Source organism: Musa acuminata, chromosome BXJ1-10, assembly GCF_036884655.1.
Source record: "Musa acuminata AAA Group cultivar baxijiao chromosome BXJ1-10, Cavendish_Baxijiao_AAA, whole genome shotgun sequence".
NCBI lineage: Eukaryota > Viridiplantae > Streptophyta > Magnoliopsida > Zingiberales > Musaceae > Musa > Musa acuminata.
Genome location: NC_088336.1, coordinates 35,060,920 through 35,079,133, shown reverse-complemented (window position 1 = coordinate 35,079,133; position 18,214 = coordinate 35,060,920). Strand labels below are relative to the sequence as shown.

Here is an 18,214-nt window from a genome sequence, read left to right as displayed (position 1 = left end):
AGCTTGGCCTGTGAAAGCATACATCTGATCTTTTCCATGATGGTGCGGTTCATCCTCTCTGCAATTGCATTATGCTGAGGTGTACCAGGAACTGTCATCTCATGTTGGATCCCATGCGACCTGCAATAGTCATTAAACAATCCCATATACTCACCACCATTATCTGATCTTATGCATTTCAATTTCCTTTCTGTCTCCCTTTCAACCCTGGCATGAAACTCTTTGAAGACATTAATAACCTGATATTTGGTCTTCAAAGCATAAGCCCAAACTTTCCTGGAAAAATCATCTATAAAAGTGACAAAATAAAGTGCACCACTTATACCAAGAATATCAACAGATCCACCAGGAGTTTTTGTCCTCAAAGGACCACATACATCTGTATAAACACGGTCTAAGGCATGCATTTTTCTAGACAAAGCAGCACTAGCAAATGAAACTCTATGTTGTTTACCAGCCAAACAATCAATACAATGGTTCAGATGTATACCTCTGAGATCTGGTAATACCTCTCTCTTGGAAAGAGCTTGCAGCCCCTTCTCGCTCATGTGTCCCAATCGTCTATGCCACAACTCCATACTAAAGTCTTTCTCTGTAGCATTTAACTGCTCACCATAAGCTTTAGCCTGCAACCTGTACAAAGTATGACATTTCTTTCCATTAGCTATAACAAGAGAACCCTTACTGAGCTTCCATTGCCCTCTGTGAAATCTGCTTTCATACTCTTCATCATCTAGTATTCCAACTGAAATTAAATTTAGCCTCAAGTCAACCACATGCCTCACATCCTTAAGTACCAACTTACAGCCAAGGTTGGTCTTTAAATGGATATCACCCATGCCAATGATGTCTGTTGTGCCATAGTTGCCCATCTTGACAACACCAAAGTTTCCAGACCTGTATGTAGCAAAAAACTCCCTCCGTGGTGTAGCATGATAAGAAGCACCTGTGTCAATCACCCACTCAAGATCCTGACACACACAAGAAAAAATATCATCAGAAGGAGACAAAATCAAATAATCACCACCTTGCACTGTAGCTGTAGTATTATCCTTTGACTCTGTAGACTCCACTTCTTTTCCCTTTTTCTTGTTCTTCTTAGGTTGCTTACATTGGTTCTTGTAATGTCCTTTCTCACCACAGTTATAGCAAACAATATCTTTTCTTGATCTTGACTTGCTCCTACCCATACGTGAACTGCTTCTAGACTTTGACCTTCCTCTGTTCTCTGAGATAAGTGCCTGTGAATCATTCTGAGATGTTGCCGAACTTTTTCTTCTCAACTCCTCATTCAACAAACTGCTTGTTACTTGACTCATAGTGACAATACCATCTGGCGCAGAATTACTAAGGGAAACCACCAGTGTCTCCCAACTTTCTGGTAATGAACTGAGAAGTAACAATGCCTGCAACTCATCATCAAGAGACATTCTCATAGAGGATAACTGGTTAGTAATACTCTGCATTTCATTCAAATGCTCAGCAATAGAAGCACCCTCTCTATATTTTAGGTTCATAAGTTTTCTGATCAAAAAAGCTTTGTTGCCAGCTGTTTTTCTTTCATAGAGACTTTCCAATTTTTTCCAAAGAGAATATGCAGAAATTTCAGTAGAAACATGGTGAAATACACTATCATCAAGCCACTGTCTAATAAATCCAATTGTTTTTCGATCTAACCTCTTCCACTCATCATCTATCATAGTTGTAGGTTTTGCACTATCCCCTTGCAAAGGTCCATACAAATCTTTGCAATACAAGAGATCTTCCATTCTTGGTTTCCATATCATCCAATTATTTCCATTCAAACTAATCATGCGAGAAATATTACTGGCCTCCATGTTCAAATACAAAAATTAAATCACCAAAACCCCGCTCTGATACCAGTTGATGGGGATATAAACAGGAATAACTTTTGTATAGGAACAAATACTAGAAGACCAAAATACGCAGCGGAATAAAATGGAAACACAATCAAACAGAACACCAAGATATACGTGGAAAACCCCTTCAATGTGAAGGGTAAAAACCACGGGGCAAACTAGAGATAATCCACTATGAGAATAATGAATATACAAATCTCAATCTCTTGCCCAAAACCCAAGCAACAACCACAAGAGAATAACTGGGATACAAGGATCACGTTACTGCCCACAATATCTAAAACCTCCCAAGTAATCACAGCAAGAGCCTACTGTAGATTTGATCTAACCTGAGATGAGAACACTGCTAGATGATTGTGAACAGTCTCTCTGCGTTGTCCTTGTCTTCTTCCCTTTCTTTCTCTTCTGCCTTGTTCTCCTTCTTCTCTTTGGAATCTCGTCGCTACAAAGATCTGCCTCGTTGCTGCCTTTTTATAGCTTTAATCTGCCTCTAAAACGCAGCCACCATACCCCCCTAATATTAATTAGGGTTAGGTTAAGAGGGGGTGTGAGCTGTGGGCTGAATATGGGCCATCAGCCCAACAGCAGCCACAGAAAGCTGGGCCCCACTACTTCATCCACGAGCTCAATTGGCGTGGCCCTCGTCGCCCCCGACCCGAGTGGCTCTCGTGCCGCCGGAGACACTTGAGGTGACGTTGCCCAAGACATACGATGGATGTGCATGACTCCGTCCACCGAGCCATCCGAACCATACGGTGTGGGAATGATATCTGATAAGGTTAGTGCTCTACTGCAGGGATTTATACGTACCCTTCCTTTTTCATGCGAGAATCATTTAGGAAACATGTGCTGATTTGTCTTCCTTCCCGAATGAAAAGATGATAGATAGCATGTAGCTTTCGTCAAGAACCACAAAGTGATGCAGAAGCTCAAATGCGTGAGGGGTGTGAACCTTAGATTTTTGTTCCAACAGGTGGCTTTTTGTGAGGAGAAGATTTGGGCCGTGCATGCATGCTTGGATTCTGAACAGTGGATGTGATGGCACATATGTTACGTATCTATTTGGTCACATGCACTTTCTTCCAGGAGAGAGAGATGGGACGAAATGAAGGAGGGAATCGAGGGGGGACCGAGTGAAGAAGCGATAGAGGAGAAGGAGACAGCGGGAGAGAAGGCATGTCACCTTTTCCTGCACCAAATAATGGTGAAGGCCATTAGCCCACGTACCGACACGACGCGGAGCTCCGGTGCAGCCATAAATAGGGGGTGATCTCTTCTCCCACTCCCCCCATCTCCCCTTCCGCTTCCACACGTTGATCTCTTCTCTCCTGTTCCTGTCTCCTTCGCTCGATCATTTCTCTTGCCACGCCTTGTTTAATTTCCCTTTCTCCCTTTTCCTCCTCATTTCAAGCTGAGATACTTTCTGTACTCATTCATCTTAAAGGGATAACCACACACACATTTCCTTGTTCATCCGCTCCTCTCTCTCTCTCCATGGAAGTGGAATTAGAGGCCTATGATCTTAACCTGGAGCTAGCACTGCAGCCGATGTCTCCGCCTGAGCCACAACGGTTCTTCTCCTGCCACTACTGCAACAGGAAGTTCTACAGCTCACAAGCGCTGGGCGGCCACCAGAACGCTCACAAGCTGGAGAGAAGCCTTGCGAAAAGGAGAAGGGAGATGCCCACCGCAGTCGGCCCGCATGCCGGCATGAGTCTTGCGGGAGTTGGTGATGGCTCGGCCTTTGGCCGGCATAGCATGGTGGAGTTCATGAAAGAACACTACTCCCGCCATGATGTCGGTCTCGGAAAGGTGACGACCGTAGCTTGGAGGGAGACCACCGAGCAGAAATGGTGGGGGTTTTACGGACCTTTGGAGGACAAAGGCAAGACTGCGGAGGAGATAGACTTGTCGCTGAAACTATGAATCCTACTCGCAGCTTTTTCCGTCTTCTGCTTCTGCTCTAAATCGACAGGTCCACAAGAGTTCTCGAGCTGGGTTTTCTCATGTCCTTGGACGTCTACGAGTACCATAATATGCTCTCTTTCTCTCAGTAAATGGATATTCTTGCAGTGTCAATGGTTTGATAGCAATGATTAGAGTCCTTTTGCATAGACAATGTAGATTCCTAGTACCAAAACAATTCTCAAATCTTTGCTACATTACAACTTTTCATACTGTCACTAGCAGTGCAAAGAACTACATCTCCCATGATCACAACCTGCTGTAGCTTCCGATCAGCTAAACACCCCACTCCTGTTGGTTGATCTGGATAAGTGATGAAGTTGCCTGCGGAGGTATCCAACCAATTATGGGTTGTCATGTCAGTACATTTCCTCTCTCTCTCTCTCTCTCTCTTCACTCAAGATTGCAGGCGATTTACACCATTTGTGCTTCAACTCTGGCAGCATGTGTTAATTAAAACTGTGCATATTGTCTCCTGGTTTGGTTCCTTGGGTATCCAACCAATCATGGATTGTCATGTCAGGACATTTGTTAGCTCTCTGTCTCTCTCTTCAATCAAGATTGCAGGCAAAACACTCTCGTCCTACAACGATGCTGCAATAAAAAGAAAGAAAGCTTACACAAAAGTCTCTTTGCTTTTTCCAACTCTAGTCATTTGGCAACTAAAGCAGGCAAATACCAAAACATCAGGCACATCCAATAGTGTAGGCTGTCCTAGCACAAAAAAGAAATGGCAGGTCAATTTGGACGAAGGTTCTTTGCATATGATGAGAGTACATTAAATTGACTAGGCAAAGCTCAAACTGAAATCAAAGAGCAAATTAAATTCATTCTCTATCAGTCAGTGGTTTATTTCATCCATAACATACCTACAATGGCTGGAGCATGAATTCTTCCTCCTCTAATTGGGATGACATCAACAATTAATGGGAGTGTGCATCCGCTCAACTATCCTACTAACAGTATCTCGAGTCATCACCAGTGTGTCATGCAACAAGATGCTATAGACATTCAGGCCCTGCATGCACATGAAAATATGAATAGATATAAAGACTTGAATCAACCAAATGAAACCAAACTCCAGTTCACCAATTGTGCAGTTGATCATGATTGCAATATTCACTTGTATGAACCCATGTGGACTTGCAATTGATGGCAACACTTTCACATAATGCAAGTTTCTTGTTGCCAACTTCAGCTGGTCATCTATAGGACCACCATCCACCAATAGAACCTTCTGTGTTTTCCATCTGGGCAACATGATTTACAATATTCTTTGTTTTGACTGGCTAGGGACTGCCAAATCCTCGAAAACTATAAGCTGTTTAGTATACCCAGTAGGATTGTTCCTCGTCAGAAAATACAGGTAATATATATAAGAAGCAACATGAAAGCAGCTAATATATTATTTAAAACGGATGCAAGTTGTCTAATATATTCGGTAAAAAACAACCCTGCATATATGGCCATGAATCTTCTAAACAGGAACAGTGAGTTTAGCTTAATTTGCAGTAAATGCAGTGTGGGTATTTCAAATCCATAATATCAAAGAAATCTTGCAATTATTGGAAATTTTAGTCTAACACCATACAGGAATAGCAATGAGCTAAAGGAAAAAGGATCAAAAGGATTAACCAGAAATTCATCATATAGATCCAAAATAGGAAAAGAATAAAACCATTAAAAGTTCAGAAGATTAAAATGTAAGAATGGAGGGAAGAAAAGCAAGACAAGACTAACCTTGCCTTCGGCTGTTCAAGCTGACAATGCAATTTTCAATCCTAATCGTCGAACCTTCTTTTGCAGCTTAATTGCATGACTTCGTGGCTTGGGCCCATGCATGGTGGCACCATGCCTAAACTGTTAATGTGCACTTGGTTAGATTATTCCTATTAGAAAGGACAAAGATAGCAGATAGGTTTGCGTCAAGCCTGATACAGCAGATGCTAAAGGTTTTAGTAACCTGAGGTCCACGCAAAGTCCCATGTCATGCTCTTCCAGTTCCCTTTTGCCTGTACGGTTTCTTACCTGTCCCACTTACTTCTCTAATAGTTTTCGTCGGGTGTGTACCCTGATATAAATAATATATGATGATGTGAAACAAAAATGGTCCAATAAATTAGTCCTAAACAGAAAACTAAAGACAACCAATATGGATGTCTCAGTTTTGATAATACAGGCCATGCTGCAAATCTTTATATTCAATATGTGCATGCTTCAACTCGCTATTGACAAAAAATATACATTTGCATGAAAAACACAAAAACAAAACAGAGACACTTCTGCAGGTTAGAAATTTAAAAGGCTTATCAGAAAATATATGCAAATTTGTGAACTGACCAAAGTACCATGTTCGCCTTACCGGTTTGTACTGATATACCGACCAGTCATTGGTACAGTATATACAAACATACTGACATATTATACAGTGGAGTGTACTGACAGATTAGTATGTACCGTCCATCCTGATCCCCTATCAAACCGGTATGTACCATCCATACCGAGCGATATGTCATGCTATGACGAACCTTACATTGTACTATTCTTCCCGATTTACATAAACAATTTCCTCTCATTAGACAAAACATCTAGTATCCAGTAAAGATTCAACCGCAATAATAAAAAAAGGGAACGAACGATCTTACAAGAGTGATCCATTTACAAGCAAATGAGCATCATGCCATATAAGGATTCAGTAAAGTGCAATTTATTTTCATTTTTATTAATAGATTTATACGCGTCCTCCATCGTTCATAATACATATCTAGCATGTAAACTTGTAACTTGCTAGTATTCTCATGATTGAGCCTCATCCAAATATAGATGGTTCTAAGAGTATATAACATGGATGCTTCAGTAATGAGAATAGCATACTCAGCAAATGCATTCTGAACTAATAACCAAAGAAATGGGTGTTAAACATGAAATATGTGAAATAGGCATCACAAAACATAACTTCCATAACATGGATCTGCAACTTAACTATTGGATTGATATTGCTCAGATAACAACACTAGAATGCCCAAAACAAAGATGTGCATCTGGTGTATAGTTGTATTCCCCATAATTTACGAGACCAAAAAATAAGACTAGCTTGCTTTATTGATATTGACCAGTTTGAAAGCAACATGGGAGAAAAAGACCAATAAGCATTCAGACTGACAGTACATTAGAGGCAGGATCAATTGAGATTAGATAAAGAAAAGCTATCTGAGTGACTCGAGCATGTCAAACGAAGATATTTTAAGACCAGGTAACAAAAATTGATACAAACTAAGTCATGGACTCCAGAGAATTTGACCTAAAGCATTTGCAGAAGTAAATAACAACCTTGAATTATTTGCAGGTAGTACCCTTAAAATCCACCCAACCAACCAGCCTGAGAGTAGATCATAAAGGTTTATTTAGTTTGTTGCATTATTGTAAATCAAATGCCAATAGAAAAAGATAATTTGATCAACAAAATGTCATCAAAAAGTGAAATTTTCATATTCCAAATTAAATCCACAACAATCATGTCCTGGGATGAGAAATACTATGTATATTAAATAATGATATCAAGACCGATCAGCAATCTAATGTGCAACTAATTTAGAAGCATGAGTACTGTAGATTACCTGTTGTCGTTTAGCAAGCTGCCACCTTACAACACGGTGGATAATATCCTTTCTAATCGGCACATCAAAAACATCCCCAGCCAAAACCATGAAGCCATTATCCTCACCATGAAAATTTGTCACCCTAGTAACTAGGTCTGCGTATTGCCCTACAGGACAAACACATTCACAGGAGATGAAAAACAGAAGATTAATGAAAAAAAAAAATCTTCTTTAACTATTGAAGCACTTCTAGATCAAAATATTATGCATACTAATGCTAATAGGTGGCAGAGAATCAAAAAGCAATTGAAATCCCAATGGAAGATTCACTACGTGTAAAATGATCTGACATAGATAATTACAAGTGACTGGTTGCTGATTATAAAGGACATGATCACTATCTGGGGAACATGTCCAGAAGTAGGAGACATCACCAAAGCCATCGTGACACAGCTACCCACAAAAGAATATAACTTGCTTCATGAGCAACCAGAGTCATTTGGATGGAGTGAAGTGGGGCAAAGAGGACAGCTGGAGAGAAGAGAAGTGAACATTCTCCATTTAGAAGCAAAAGTAGGAGGAAAATTAGAAAGAAGTGAGGAGAATCCAATTCTCTCCCAGAACCTTTTTTCTACTCTTCAGAATTAGCGAAATTGGATAGGAATGGAGAGAAACGGTAATCTAAACAACTTCTCTTTTCTCCTGCATCTTCTATCCTCTTCTCTCCATTAGTTTTTATGTTTAATATCAGCAAAAAAATTCTCTCTGACTTTACCTTGTAGCTTAGACACCGCCTATTATCTACATTAAGGATTCAATGAATAGCTATGTTTCCAAAATATATATTAATCAAGACTAAGTCATCAGTAAGCATCATATGCAACTTAGCCGCTATTACATGCAGCAAAATCACGATGGAAGAAAAATGATGTGCAAATACTACCAAAAAAAAAAAAAAGCGATAACAATGCAGCAAAATGGACACTGCAACAAAACAAGTTGACGACAAAAAATACGATATGATCAGCAATAAGCATAAGAAAAGGCACTTCCCCAAATAATAGCTACCTATATCACGATCCGGCCTAAGCACAGTCGTAGTAGTCGTTAGCAGCTCCGGTGGGATTACACCTGCACTTTCTTGAGACTCGAGGGTGGTAAAACCTCTACATGTAGTGGAAAGCAAACCTCCCTGCTAAACACACGAATTGATTTCATAAATAATGACAAAAAAAACCATCTAAACAGAAACTATCGTAACCTTAAGGAACGAGGGACCGATTTGAGCAGCAGAAATGGGCGAATGAATCACCGAGGAAACTTCGAGACTGCCGCAGATTCCCCGATACCCTGGCAAGATTCCACATTTTTTATTCTACACACTGTTCCTAGCGGGAAGGTTGAAGCCCCGGCAGCGGCGAAGCTCCGAGGAAGGCGGTGGTGCTGAATCCCTAGTGCGGTGGACTTGCTCTTCGTGTCGCAAAAATTAGGGCCCGGAGTTGGTCAATAGCGGGTTTGTGGTCATGCAACCCGTTTACAAGACCGGGTTATTCTTCAGGCGGGGCGCAAACGGACTCACAGTCCAGCCTGTCGCCCAATAAGACACTGACATAACGGTGGCCACTTGTCCATGCTTTGAGGCAGAGTGTCCTTTGATAAAAGTTATTTTTGTATCGTGAAATCTATTGCAGCAATTGAGCATATTTTGGTAATAAGATTGGATTTGTTGATTGATTTCTCACTTGAGTTGATTGTAGAGGGTTTGTTTTACCTACGTCATGGCGAAGACAAGAAATTAAATATATTCATGATATTTTAATAAAGTAGTTGATTGTTTATAGTCGAATGAAAATTTGTCTAATTATTCACGAGTATAATAAAGAATGGATGTGACCAAAATGATAGCATGTTAATCCATGATCTCGATAAGAATTATCTGTTTTAGACGGAAAACGTACCCATATGATTTTATCCCTTTAGATCTCATAAACTCTAAAAAAAATATCTTTGAAAGTAAAGATGACCCAACGGACTTACAAACTCTTGGTTCTTCTACTCCTAAATCAATCGATATAGAACTCAATATCCTCATCAAGTTCAATGTAGATTATGCACACGATTCGATGCACCAACACGAGTACATACATACAGTATATACCACGTACCCAGGAAGTGGTAGAAAATAAAGTGAGGAGAAAGTTACGGAAAGAAGAATTTTTTGTTAGAAGAAGCTGAACTGTCAAAGAAACACAAGCATTTTTCTATCAGAATATACACCTGCAAACTAAGAATGATGATATTATACCAAAGCAACGAATCAATTTGCTATGAGAAAATATATATCTGAAAACTGAAGGAGCACAACATCATCGTCACCTGACAACCCACTCCATAATAGGTTCTTGGCGCATTCGAGTATGTGGGGAGCTTCATGCCTAATCACCACATGAGTATATGGTGAATCTCACTCTTAAGGAACTAGAACAACCAACACTTTGTCTTGACCAAAGATGATATATCAGTCTACATCAGTAAATTTCAGGCATAAACAGGAAAAAATAGCAAAAATTATGAAATTAGAAATGCATACACGAAAAAGTAAAATAAAATATCTTTGTTTGTTCCTTTGATGCTAAAGCTGCGGCGAGTCAAGAATGCCAAAGACGGCAAATCGATTTCTCGGTCGATATAAACTTCATGCTTGTCCCGAAAATTCAAGCGCGAGTCCTGCGACAAGAAAACATCATCGAATAAAACTGGACTGCTTTCAGCATCCATCTCTGGGATGAGTCATTTCATTTGAGTGCACAGAGGTTAAGTTGATGCAGACATAATGACAGATAACTATTCAAATATGTAAGATTTTGTGATTCACAACTACAACGCCAAGTGGGTCAAGCTCAAAACTCCCCCCAAAAAAGACTTATCTTGGGTTAAAATATTAGGCAATCTGGTGCTAGATTGACAATGATATGATGGTAATAAGAGAAAGATGAGAATAACGAGGGCCTACCAGCATCCAAAGAGTAGATATTTATCCTACTGCTCCCAGATTAAAAACTCTATCATGCACAAAATCTCCTTTTGATAAATAGTTGATAATTAAAAGTGCGAAAGAGAGGTACATATTCATCTCTAGTCATTATCCTCTTAAAATGTACCAAGAAACACCTCATGACATAAACAAACATATTACAAGACGTCATATCGGAGATTTGATCAGGAAAGTGAGTTATTACAATAAAGAAAAAAAAATCATACAAACTAAAGCACAACATATAAAATTCCACTAAAATAATAACATTGTAAAATAATTATACTTCCAATGAAGGAAGTATAATTATGCAAGATCCTAAAGCATCAGTTAAAAAAAAAATTATAAGGCAACATGCTCCCCATGCCATACATGCATAAGAAAATCCAGCTTTCTTTTCGAATTGTCATTTGCATGACTAGCAAAACAAATTATAGGCACTAGTAATTTCCATTAAACTTCTAGTTGTACATTCATGCAATACCACCCTTCCCACACACAAAAAAAGCAGCTCATCGTGGAAGCTAATCTATTTTCAAATTAAAAAAATTATCCTACCCTTAGTCCATACCCTTATTTGTTAGTTAAAAAATTATTGAATTGATGCTCGTGTCAAGGAAATGGATTTAGTACATCAAAAACCACACAGTGATACTAAGTTTGCACTTTATATGTGGTGTTGAAACCATATACGAGCTCGGTAAAATTTCACTTCATCGAAATTCCAAGACATGGAAACCATGGTTTTGTATACTGTGCAGATCGGTACACAACACCAGTATTTTCCAGTCTGCGTATAACTTCCCTTGTGCTGCATAAACAAATTCCTAGATATGATTCAAAGATTCTCGTAAAGAGTTGTAAATCCTCATAATATTTTTAAATAAAGCATAACAAGATTGCATGTTCCATCAAAATTGGAGATCAAGAAGATGGAATCGGCAGCCAGTTCCTTCCTACGTAAGGGGATATGTTCTTTCACATGGGTGATATCTTTCATTGAAAACTAATTTTTGAAGCGAGATAATTTATTAACCTGTTACCATGACCACTTAAACATACTAGCAACTAGAAAACTAGGGTTAGAAGATAGCCTGTTGGACCAAGACGCCTTACCGACTGAGACCATGACTGAAGAATAAGTTCATATTGGATGCCCAATTGAAAGAATATCAGCAATAAAGATCATCTTACTAAAGCTACCAAATTCAAAAAAGGATCAATTTAAGAATCTGAAGATACAAACATTATGAAACACAACAGAGAATATCTAAATCCTTTTATAAAAAAAGAAGTATTATGACCTAAAAAAATCCATAACAAGCAACTCAGATTGACGACACAGACGGATTATCATCAATTTACCTAGCCCGAACCGACGATGATGTTGTTGATCGGGATAAAGATCAGCTTCACGAAGAAGCCAACGAATCCCATCACCACGAAACCGATCGCCGTGCGGATCGCCACCTTCGTGAACTCTACAGACTCAAACGGGTCACAACCAATCAAAATCAATAGAAAGAGCAACATCTACTGCATACAAAAAAAAAAAAAAAAACCAAATCTTGCAGATCGTAACTCACCCTTGCGATCGGGCTTGTGGCATCTCTTGACGAGGCGGACACTGTCTTTTGCGAATTCCCTCAGAGGATCTACGACGGAATCCAAGGCATCCATTCGCGGGATCAGAGAAGGTCGCGGATCGAAAAACCTAAAACTAGATCAAGAGATCGAGAGAGAGAGAGAGAGAGAGAGAGAGAGGAAGACAAGGAGATGATCGAAAAACGGTTTAAGAAAGCTCTCTGTTTAATCGGAGCCGTCCATTCTAATGGATCCACGATACGGCGAATTCTCCCCCAAAAAAACAAACTACTATTTTTGAAATTTTTTCACTAAGTATTCCCTACTTTAAAAAATAATTTATTTTTGATAAATAATTATTTTCCTTTACCCTATCGGACCTCTCGCGTGAACCCTGCTAACCTTGCACTTGCACGAGAAAGGAAGGACACGAGGGTTGTTGTCGGACATTATCGGTCTTGCCTCTCTGTGCGTTAATCATAGTCCTTACGCGAGAAAGGATGTGATACAAGAGTCGTTGCTATCTTCATGAATCCTATTGCCCTTATCAAACTTATCATCTTCGTGCTTTCTTTTTTTTTTACGTGAGAACTATGTTGATCTGGGATAAGATGACTATATAGAATATAACGATAATGAATTCGATAGAGACATGAACGAAGGCTCTATGCCAATTTTTCAAAGTAGGAGTGAAAAAATTTCAAAAGTATGGGCTTTTAGGGGAATTCATCTTCGCGTTATAGTTTTCTCGTTGTTCACAAAATAATATATTTACCCTACAGATTGTTAGTAAATACATGTACATTCCCTCGAATGCTTGTATCGTTTACATATCAGCATTGCTATGAGAGAAACTCTAATTAAATACTTATGTGTTTGCCAATAATCAATGTGTACTGCAGAAACATCAAAGAAGACATCATTTTGAAGGACTATGGATACTCAAACAATTATTTATTTGACATATTGAGAATATAAAATGAGCTATAACAAGAGAACAAAAGGAGCAATGAACACACACACCAACTCCTTTTAGTAGATTCCATCTCAATGTACGACTACTGCATTGACTCTCACTAAGACAACAGGCAAGCCAGTATACTCCAAGCCATGGCTCTTCCTGCACTCATAGTAGAACACTGTGTACACAGCCATTGAATACAGGTCCCACAGAGCATCTGCCGCTGCGACGATGTATACGATCGCCATCGGTGCCTCCGTCGGCTGAGGCGGCCCCGATGCCATCATGACAGCCGCAAATGCTCCGTAGATCGCCACCTTGACGGCCAACAGCATGAGGGTGAGAACAATCCCTCGCTTCTTATTGCCTATGTAGAGCTCTACCGACCACGAGAGTGCGCCGATCCCCCACGTCTCCTCCACCGCAGCGATCACCAGACTCATCGACCACCGGGTCAACAGGTAAAGATACAGAAGAAGCAAGAGGCCTGCTAGGCTCAGGCCAAAGCTGAAGGCAGCGCTGGAACCATCGGAGACCAATTTTGCGGTGCCAACGCCAAGCGAAGACAGGAGCCCGAGGCCGGCGGTGAGGAGGACTACGTAGAGCCTGGTGATCATGGTCTGGTACCAACGGCGAGCGATCCGGAGGAAGAGATCTTTAGGCGTTATGTTCCTGTTACTGTAAGCCATAGCAAAGGTGTAGAGAGTGGCCAGGACAAGGAACAAGGAGGAGAAGAAGAAGAAAAGCGTGATCGAAGTTGCTAGCCCAGCAAAATCCCTGAGGTCTCTCTCTATGTCGAGGAGGAGGTCGGGAGGACGGTGGTTTGTTTCCTCAAGGAGGATTGAGATCTTGGAAACCAAGTCAAGGGGGATGGGTGCGATGGAGAAGTAGCAGAAGAAGAGGAGGGAGGAGGAGAGGAGGGAGAGGAGGAGGATGGGAAAGAAGAGTTGACCAGACTTGATGGGGAGGTGAAGCGACTCCCAAAGGATTTGGAGGACGCCAAGGGGATCAGACGAGGCTGCCATGGCTTTGGAGTTGAAGCCCATGGTGATGCGCAGTGAGCGATCTTGCGGTTCTCCGGGTTGAGATATGACAAGAAAGAGGGAGGAGGACTTGTGGTCTTCTTCGTCAAGAAGTCGGAGAGACTCCAATAGTTGTTGGCTGTGATGACACAGAGAGAGAGAGAGAGAGAGAGAGAGAGAGAGAGAGAGAAAGGTGACATCCACAATGAGTGGGTAAGGGCCATTTAAACAATGGAATAACAAAGTAATCCATCCACCTGCACAACACTATTTGCAGTAGAGGTTCCGAATACTTGGAGAAGATAGATAGAGCTTTCAAGAACAGCTTACAGCTTCAACTTATCATCACAGGACAATGGAAATTCCATAAAGAAGAAAGATTAAACTTTGCTTATACATCACAATTCCAAACATTATAGGCCCGATTTAAAAGATTTCCAAATTGATATCCATAATCTATACTGTCCACACCATAAATATGTGATGATATGGCTTTTCCTTGGATCCATTGCACACACTACCCATTACCCAGCAGATAACCTGCCTTGATCTATGCTGTCAAGCATGCTTTCAGGAATGTTGTTGAAGATCTTCTAAGATGGATTTTTATTAGAAACAAGGAATTCATTCTCACATGTGTGCAGTAGATTGCAAATTACATCAGAGATTACTCACTCTTTTCAAGTACTGATATGAAGATGGAAAATAATCAACGTGTTCCTGCATTCTGAGAACACCTGCTAGTTCTTATTAGGTGTAGTTCTTTCCTGCTGAGAGTTGAAGAGAGCATCAGCATGTGGTTTATGGTGGTGAGCCATTTCTTGTACTGCACATAGTCATCAGTTTTGAGCTCGATCTTCCCTTGGCTTGTTTGCATACCAATGCAATACGATCCATCTGCTTCCTTCTTAGGCTCTTCAAGGGGGTTTGTATCCAATTCATATACAACACCTGATTAGATGGAAATTGACACTGTAATGAGACTACAATCTCTGGTTTTTTTTTGGTTTGGAGACATTTAACTTACTTTCTTTCGCAGTGGAGAAGACCATGAGAGCATTTGTCTTCTTGATTCTTAGGACAACCTTCGCATCCCTGTTTAAGATGGCTGAGACTGATCTCAACCTGCATTTACCTGATCAAAATCATGAAGAGAGTAACTATTTAAGCAAAAATAATGCATAGTGGGTATGGAATTTGGTAGATATGATCAAAATGTGCAGTGCATGTTAGAACATGCCATTTACCATCTTCTGTTGCAACAAGGATCTCATCCCCCTTGGCAAGTGATGCTCTGCACCTCCCGAGGTCAAAGCCAAAGTCATCGCAAAGAAGTGCTGGTGAACTCCCCTTTGTTTTCTGCCTCTGACCTTGTCTTCCTCTTAGTGTGGCTGCACCCTTCATTGCTGAAACACGTAGAGAGATTGTTAACAGGTTGCAGAAGCTAACAGTTGTCGAGCAGATCAGGATCAGCGCTACTGAGTGGTGGTACATGTCGCTGCAGCAGCTGTGAGAGTAAAGATGTTGGCTGCATCTGTAGCAGTTGCCGCTGCATCGATGGCTGAGGAGATCTGCTCGCGCTTGGCACCCGCGGCTTCTGCAACCTGTGCACACTGAGCTGCAACCAAGGCAGCGGCGGACGCGACCGCCGTGTCTCTCAAAGACTTGTGTTGATTAGCTTCCAAGTTTTCTGCTGCAATGGCTGCGAGTGCGGCTGCCACTCCTGCAACCGATATGGCTGCGTGCACTTCTGCTCTCTGCAGCCGTTCTTCTTCCTTCCGCTTCTGCTTCATTTCCTTCAACCACTTCCTTATTGAGATCTCCTTCCAGGGTATAATGTTCTTGGAGAACTGCCAAAGGAAAACTTCTTGGGTTCTTTGTTCCACAAACATTGCAAACTTGTTGCAGAATCATGTCCTAATGCATTTGCTTCGAACAATAACTTCCAACAAAAAATTCAGCTATATTCCAAGTTGAAAGATGAGGAAGAAGGATGTACCCATTTCTTTCTCATGCAGAGATCATAGTCCAGTTCTGGGTGAATTGCCTTCTGCAGCCATATCCATGACTGGAGAGAACGAACAACATCTGATCAGTACAAAAGGAGTTTAATTTCCATATCGTAAATTTATCGATTTTCTGCACCTTCAGATCATCAAATTTCAGTTGCGAAGTCGACCTGAGATCTCCTTCATCCACTATTAAGCTCATATCGCTCTTCTGCAGCTGCACAGGGCTTTCCTTGTCGTAATTCGTATGACAGGTTTTATCAACAATGGGAAGATGAACGGATCTACTCACCATCTTATCATTCTCAAATGCCACAATCTGTCTCTCTTCGAACGCGTTCGGGCAATCACCGACCGATGGCTGGAAGACCTGGATGGCCGAGTTGCACCATGCATGAGAAAGAAGATCCATCTGTTGACGGGAGCCCATCGTTTCCACATCTGCATCCATTCAACCGAGCAGGGTCTACCTTGGGCAACGGATTGAGTTCTATCTACTAATATATACACCGAAGGAGTAGATCTACAAGACATTGATGATTCCCTCCGCCAATAGAGTATTTATGCATCTCTGAAAGAACCAGGTTCTTCACATGATCAGCACCACAATTATACTACCAAGGAATTAGCTGTGGCACCCTTTAAGTAAAGATCACAGGAAATTATTACCCAGGAAAAGGGAGACATGCAGTGTGCAGATTTATCTTTTAGAATGAGATTAAAGATGGAATGGATCATTGCCACCACCCATTCTTGAGCAGAGGGAAGGAATCGATTGGGGACCTCATAGTCTAAACATATCAAAAGGGATTCATGAATCATAGCTTCAACCATTAAAAAGATTTGTGGCAATAAGGGAGAAGGAGATGTTTCTGAACTTTCTGCCATGATGGCCGAAGGTGCAGTCGACCCCTTCCATGGAAGATGATTCTTTATGCAAAACTGCTACATGTATAATGAGATGCATCCTTCTTTGTTCATTGGTTGAGTTGAGAAACAACAGACACCGAATCCAGCTGCTCCATCATATTTCTGCATTGTATCCACTCTGTCAAAACTTTGGAAAATTAAGATTGGCTACTGCTTAGGTTTGAATGTTTCAGCCTTCAAATTCCAGCTTAGAAAACAAGCATAAATGTAGCAGAAAGGTGCCTTTAGACCATTCCTGAACCTTCTCAAACCAGAATATTGACCTAATCCTCTAAAAGAAGATTCTTCAATCATGCTCTGATGTGTGCATAGCTTCAGCTTTCTTGTTGGTTATAGTTGATACTGAATTGATGGTCATGTATTCGAGCTCACTTTGTTAGTGTCTTCTGCACTGGAGAAATGGGCAAGAATGCTGAGTTCTACACCTGTGCTAAGCAAATCTCAACATTCTGACTTAAACTAAAGCTGGATTGGATCCAATTCAAGCCCAGTGTTACTCTCTGTGGTGTTTCAGGTTGATCAGTTGCTATAGTGATGATCCTTGATCCCTATCAGAAGCACAAAATTCTCTATTATAGTAGTAGTAGAATGATGAGAGTTGGTTGAGTAACCTTGATGTCTAGTTTTGAGAACCTTCTCTGCGTCTCTTTGCTAAAAGAAAGAGTAAGCTTCTTGACCTTAAGACACTAAAGCTGGAGCTTTAGTTTACTTTTGGTGTTCTTTAAATCTGTGTTCCTTAAAGGGAAAGCATAGGATCTGTGCAACTTAATCATGATCTAATGGCAGCCTTAGTTCTTAAATGATGTCTAAACTAATATTGTCACCTAACAATTGGTAAGGGATGATAAGGAACTACATTGATGTAAAGATTGGGACTCCTTGCAATGCTGTAAAAAAGGCCAAAATAGGGATCTGATATCACTATGTTAAGATTGAAGCTTCAACAAAAATGTTATTGACAAAGCTCATATTTAGTTGTGAAGCTGTACTAATATAGTTATGCTGACAAAGATGCCTTTATATTACTGTCATAATCATAGTCACAAGTTCCTGTTTAAGAATAAATCACAATGATCCTGACATTGATGTTTCGAAATTAACGAAAAAAATTGATTTGGCAAAAGGACTGTATTACAATACCAAGACAAATAACTGTTAAATAAAAGAGATAAGTCACTAAAATATATATATTTTTATGCTAATAATGAGAGTGGAAGATGAAATATAGAA

At 40.5% G+C, this 18,214-nt stretch overlaps 4 protein-coding genes and 1 pseudogene across 5 annotated transcripts; 1 reads left to right on the top strand and 4 right to left on the bottom strand.

Moving 5' to 3' along the window:
• The first annotated feature begins 3,374 nt into the window (after positions 1–3,374).
• LOC103969680 (zinc finger protein 4-like) lies at positions 3,375–3,806 on the top strand. The gene has a single exon (XM_009383303.3). The coding sequence runs from the start codon at positions 3,375–3,377 to the stop codon at positions 3,804–3,806; it is 432 nt and encodes a 143-aa protein (XP_009381578.1).
• A 138-nt stretch (positions 3,807–3,944) lies between these two features.
• LOC103970006 (uncharacterized) lies at positions 3,945–10,222 on the bottom strand (annotated as a pseudogene).
• LOC135594712 (protein transport protein Sec61 subunit gamma) lies at positions 9,924–12,241 on the bottom strand. Its single transcript, XM_065085174.1, has 3 exons — positions 12,065–12,241; positions 11,844–11,959; positions 9,924–10,171 (listed from the first exon to the last, which is right to left on the bottom strand). Exons 1-2 carry the CDS (start codon positions 12,156–12,158, stop codon positions 11,844–11,846), a joined length of 210 nt encoding a protein of 69 aa, XP_064941246.1. The 5' UTR covers positions 12,159–12,241; the 3' UTR covers positions 9,924–10,171.
• Positions 12,242–13,109: 868 nt separating this feature from the next.
• LOC135594855 (uncharacterized) lies at positions 13,110–14,069 on the bottom strand. Its single transcript, XM_065085364.1, has one exon. It carries the CDS (start codon positions 14,067–14,069, stop codon positions 13,110–13,112), a length of 960 nt encoding a protein of 319 aa, XP_064941436.1.
• A 579-nt stretch (positions 14,070–14,648) lies between these two features.
• Positions 14,649–16,772, bottom strand: LOC103969677 (VAN3-binding protein). 2 transcript variants are annotated; one of them, XM_065085173.1, is made up of 8 exons: positions 16,724–16,772; positions 16,347–16,625; positions 16,191–16,271; positions 16,045–16,113; positions 15,538–15,895; positions 15,293–15,451; positions 15,073–15,180; positions 14,649–14,996 (listed from the first exon to the last, which is right to left on the bottom strand). In XM_065085173.1, the coding sequence occupies exons 2-8, from the start codon at positions 16,503–16,505 to the stop codon at positions 14,755–14,757; spliced, it is 1,176 nt and encodes a 391-aa protein (XP_064941245.1). In that variant the 5' UTR covers positions 16,506–16,625; positions 16,724–16,772; the 3' UTR covers positions 14,649–14,754. The 2 variants fall into 2 exon arrangements, with proteins under 2 accessions (XP_064941245.1, XP_009381574.2); XM_009383299.3 differs by lacking the exon at positions 16,724–16,772 and having other exon boundaries at positions 16,347–16,657.
• Between the last annotated feature and the right edge of the window lie 1,442 nt (positions 16,773–18,214).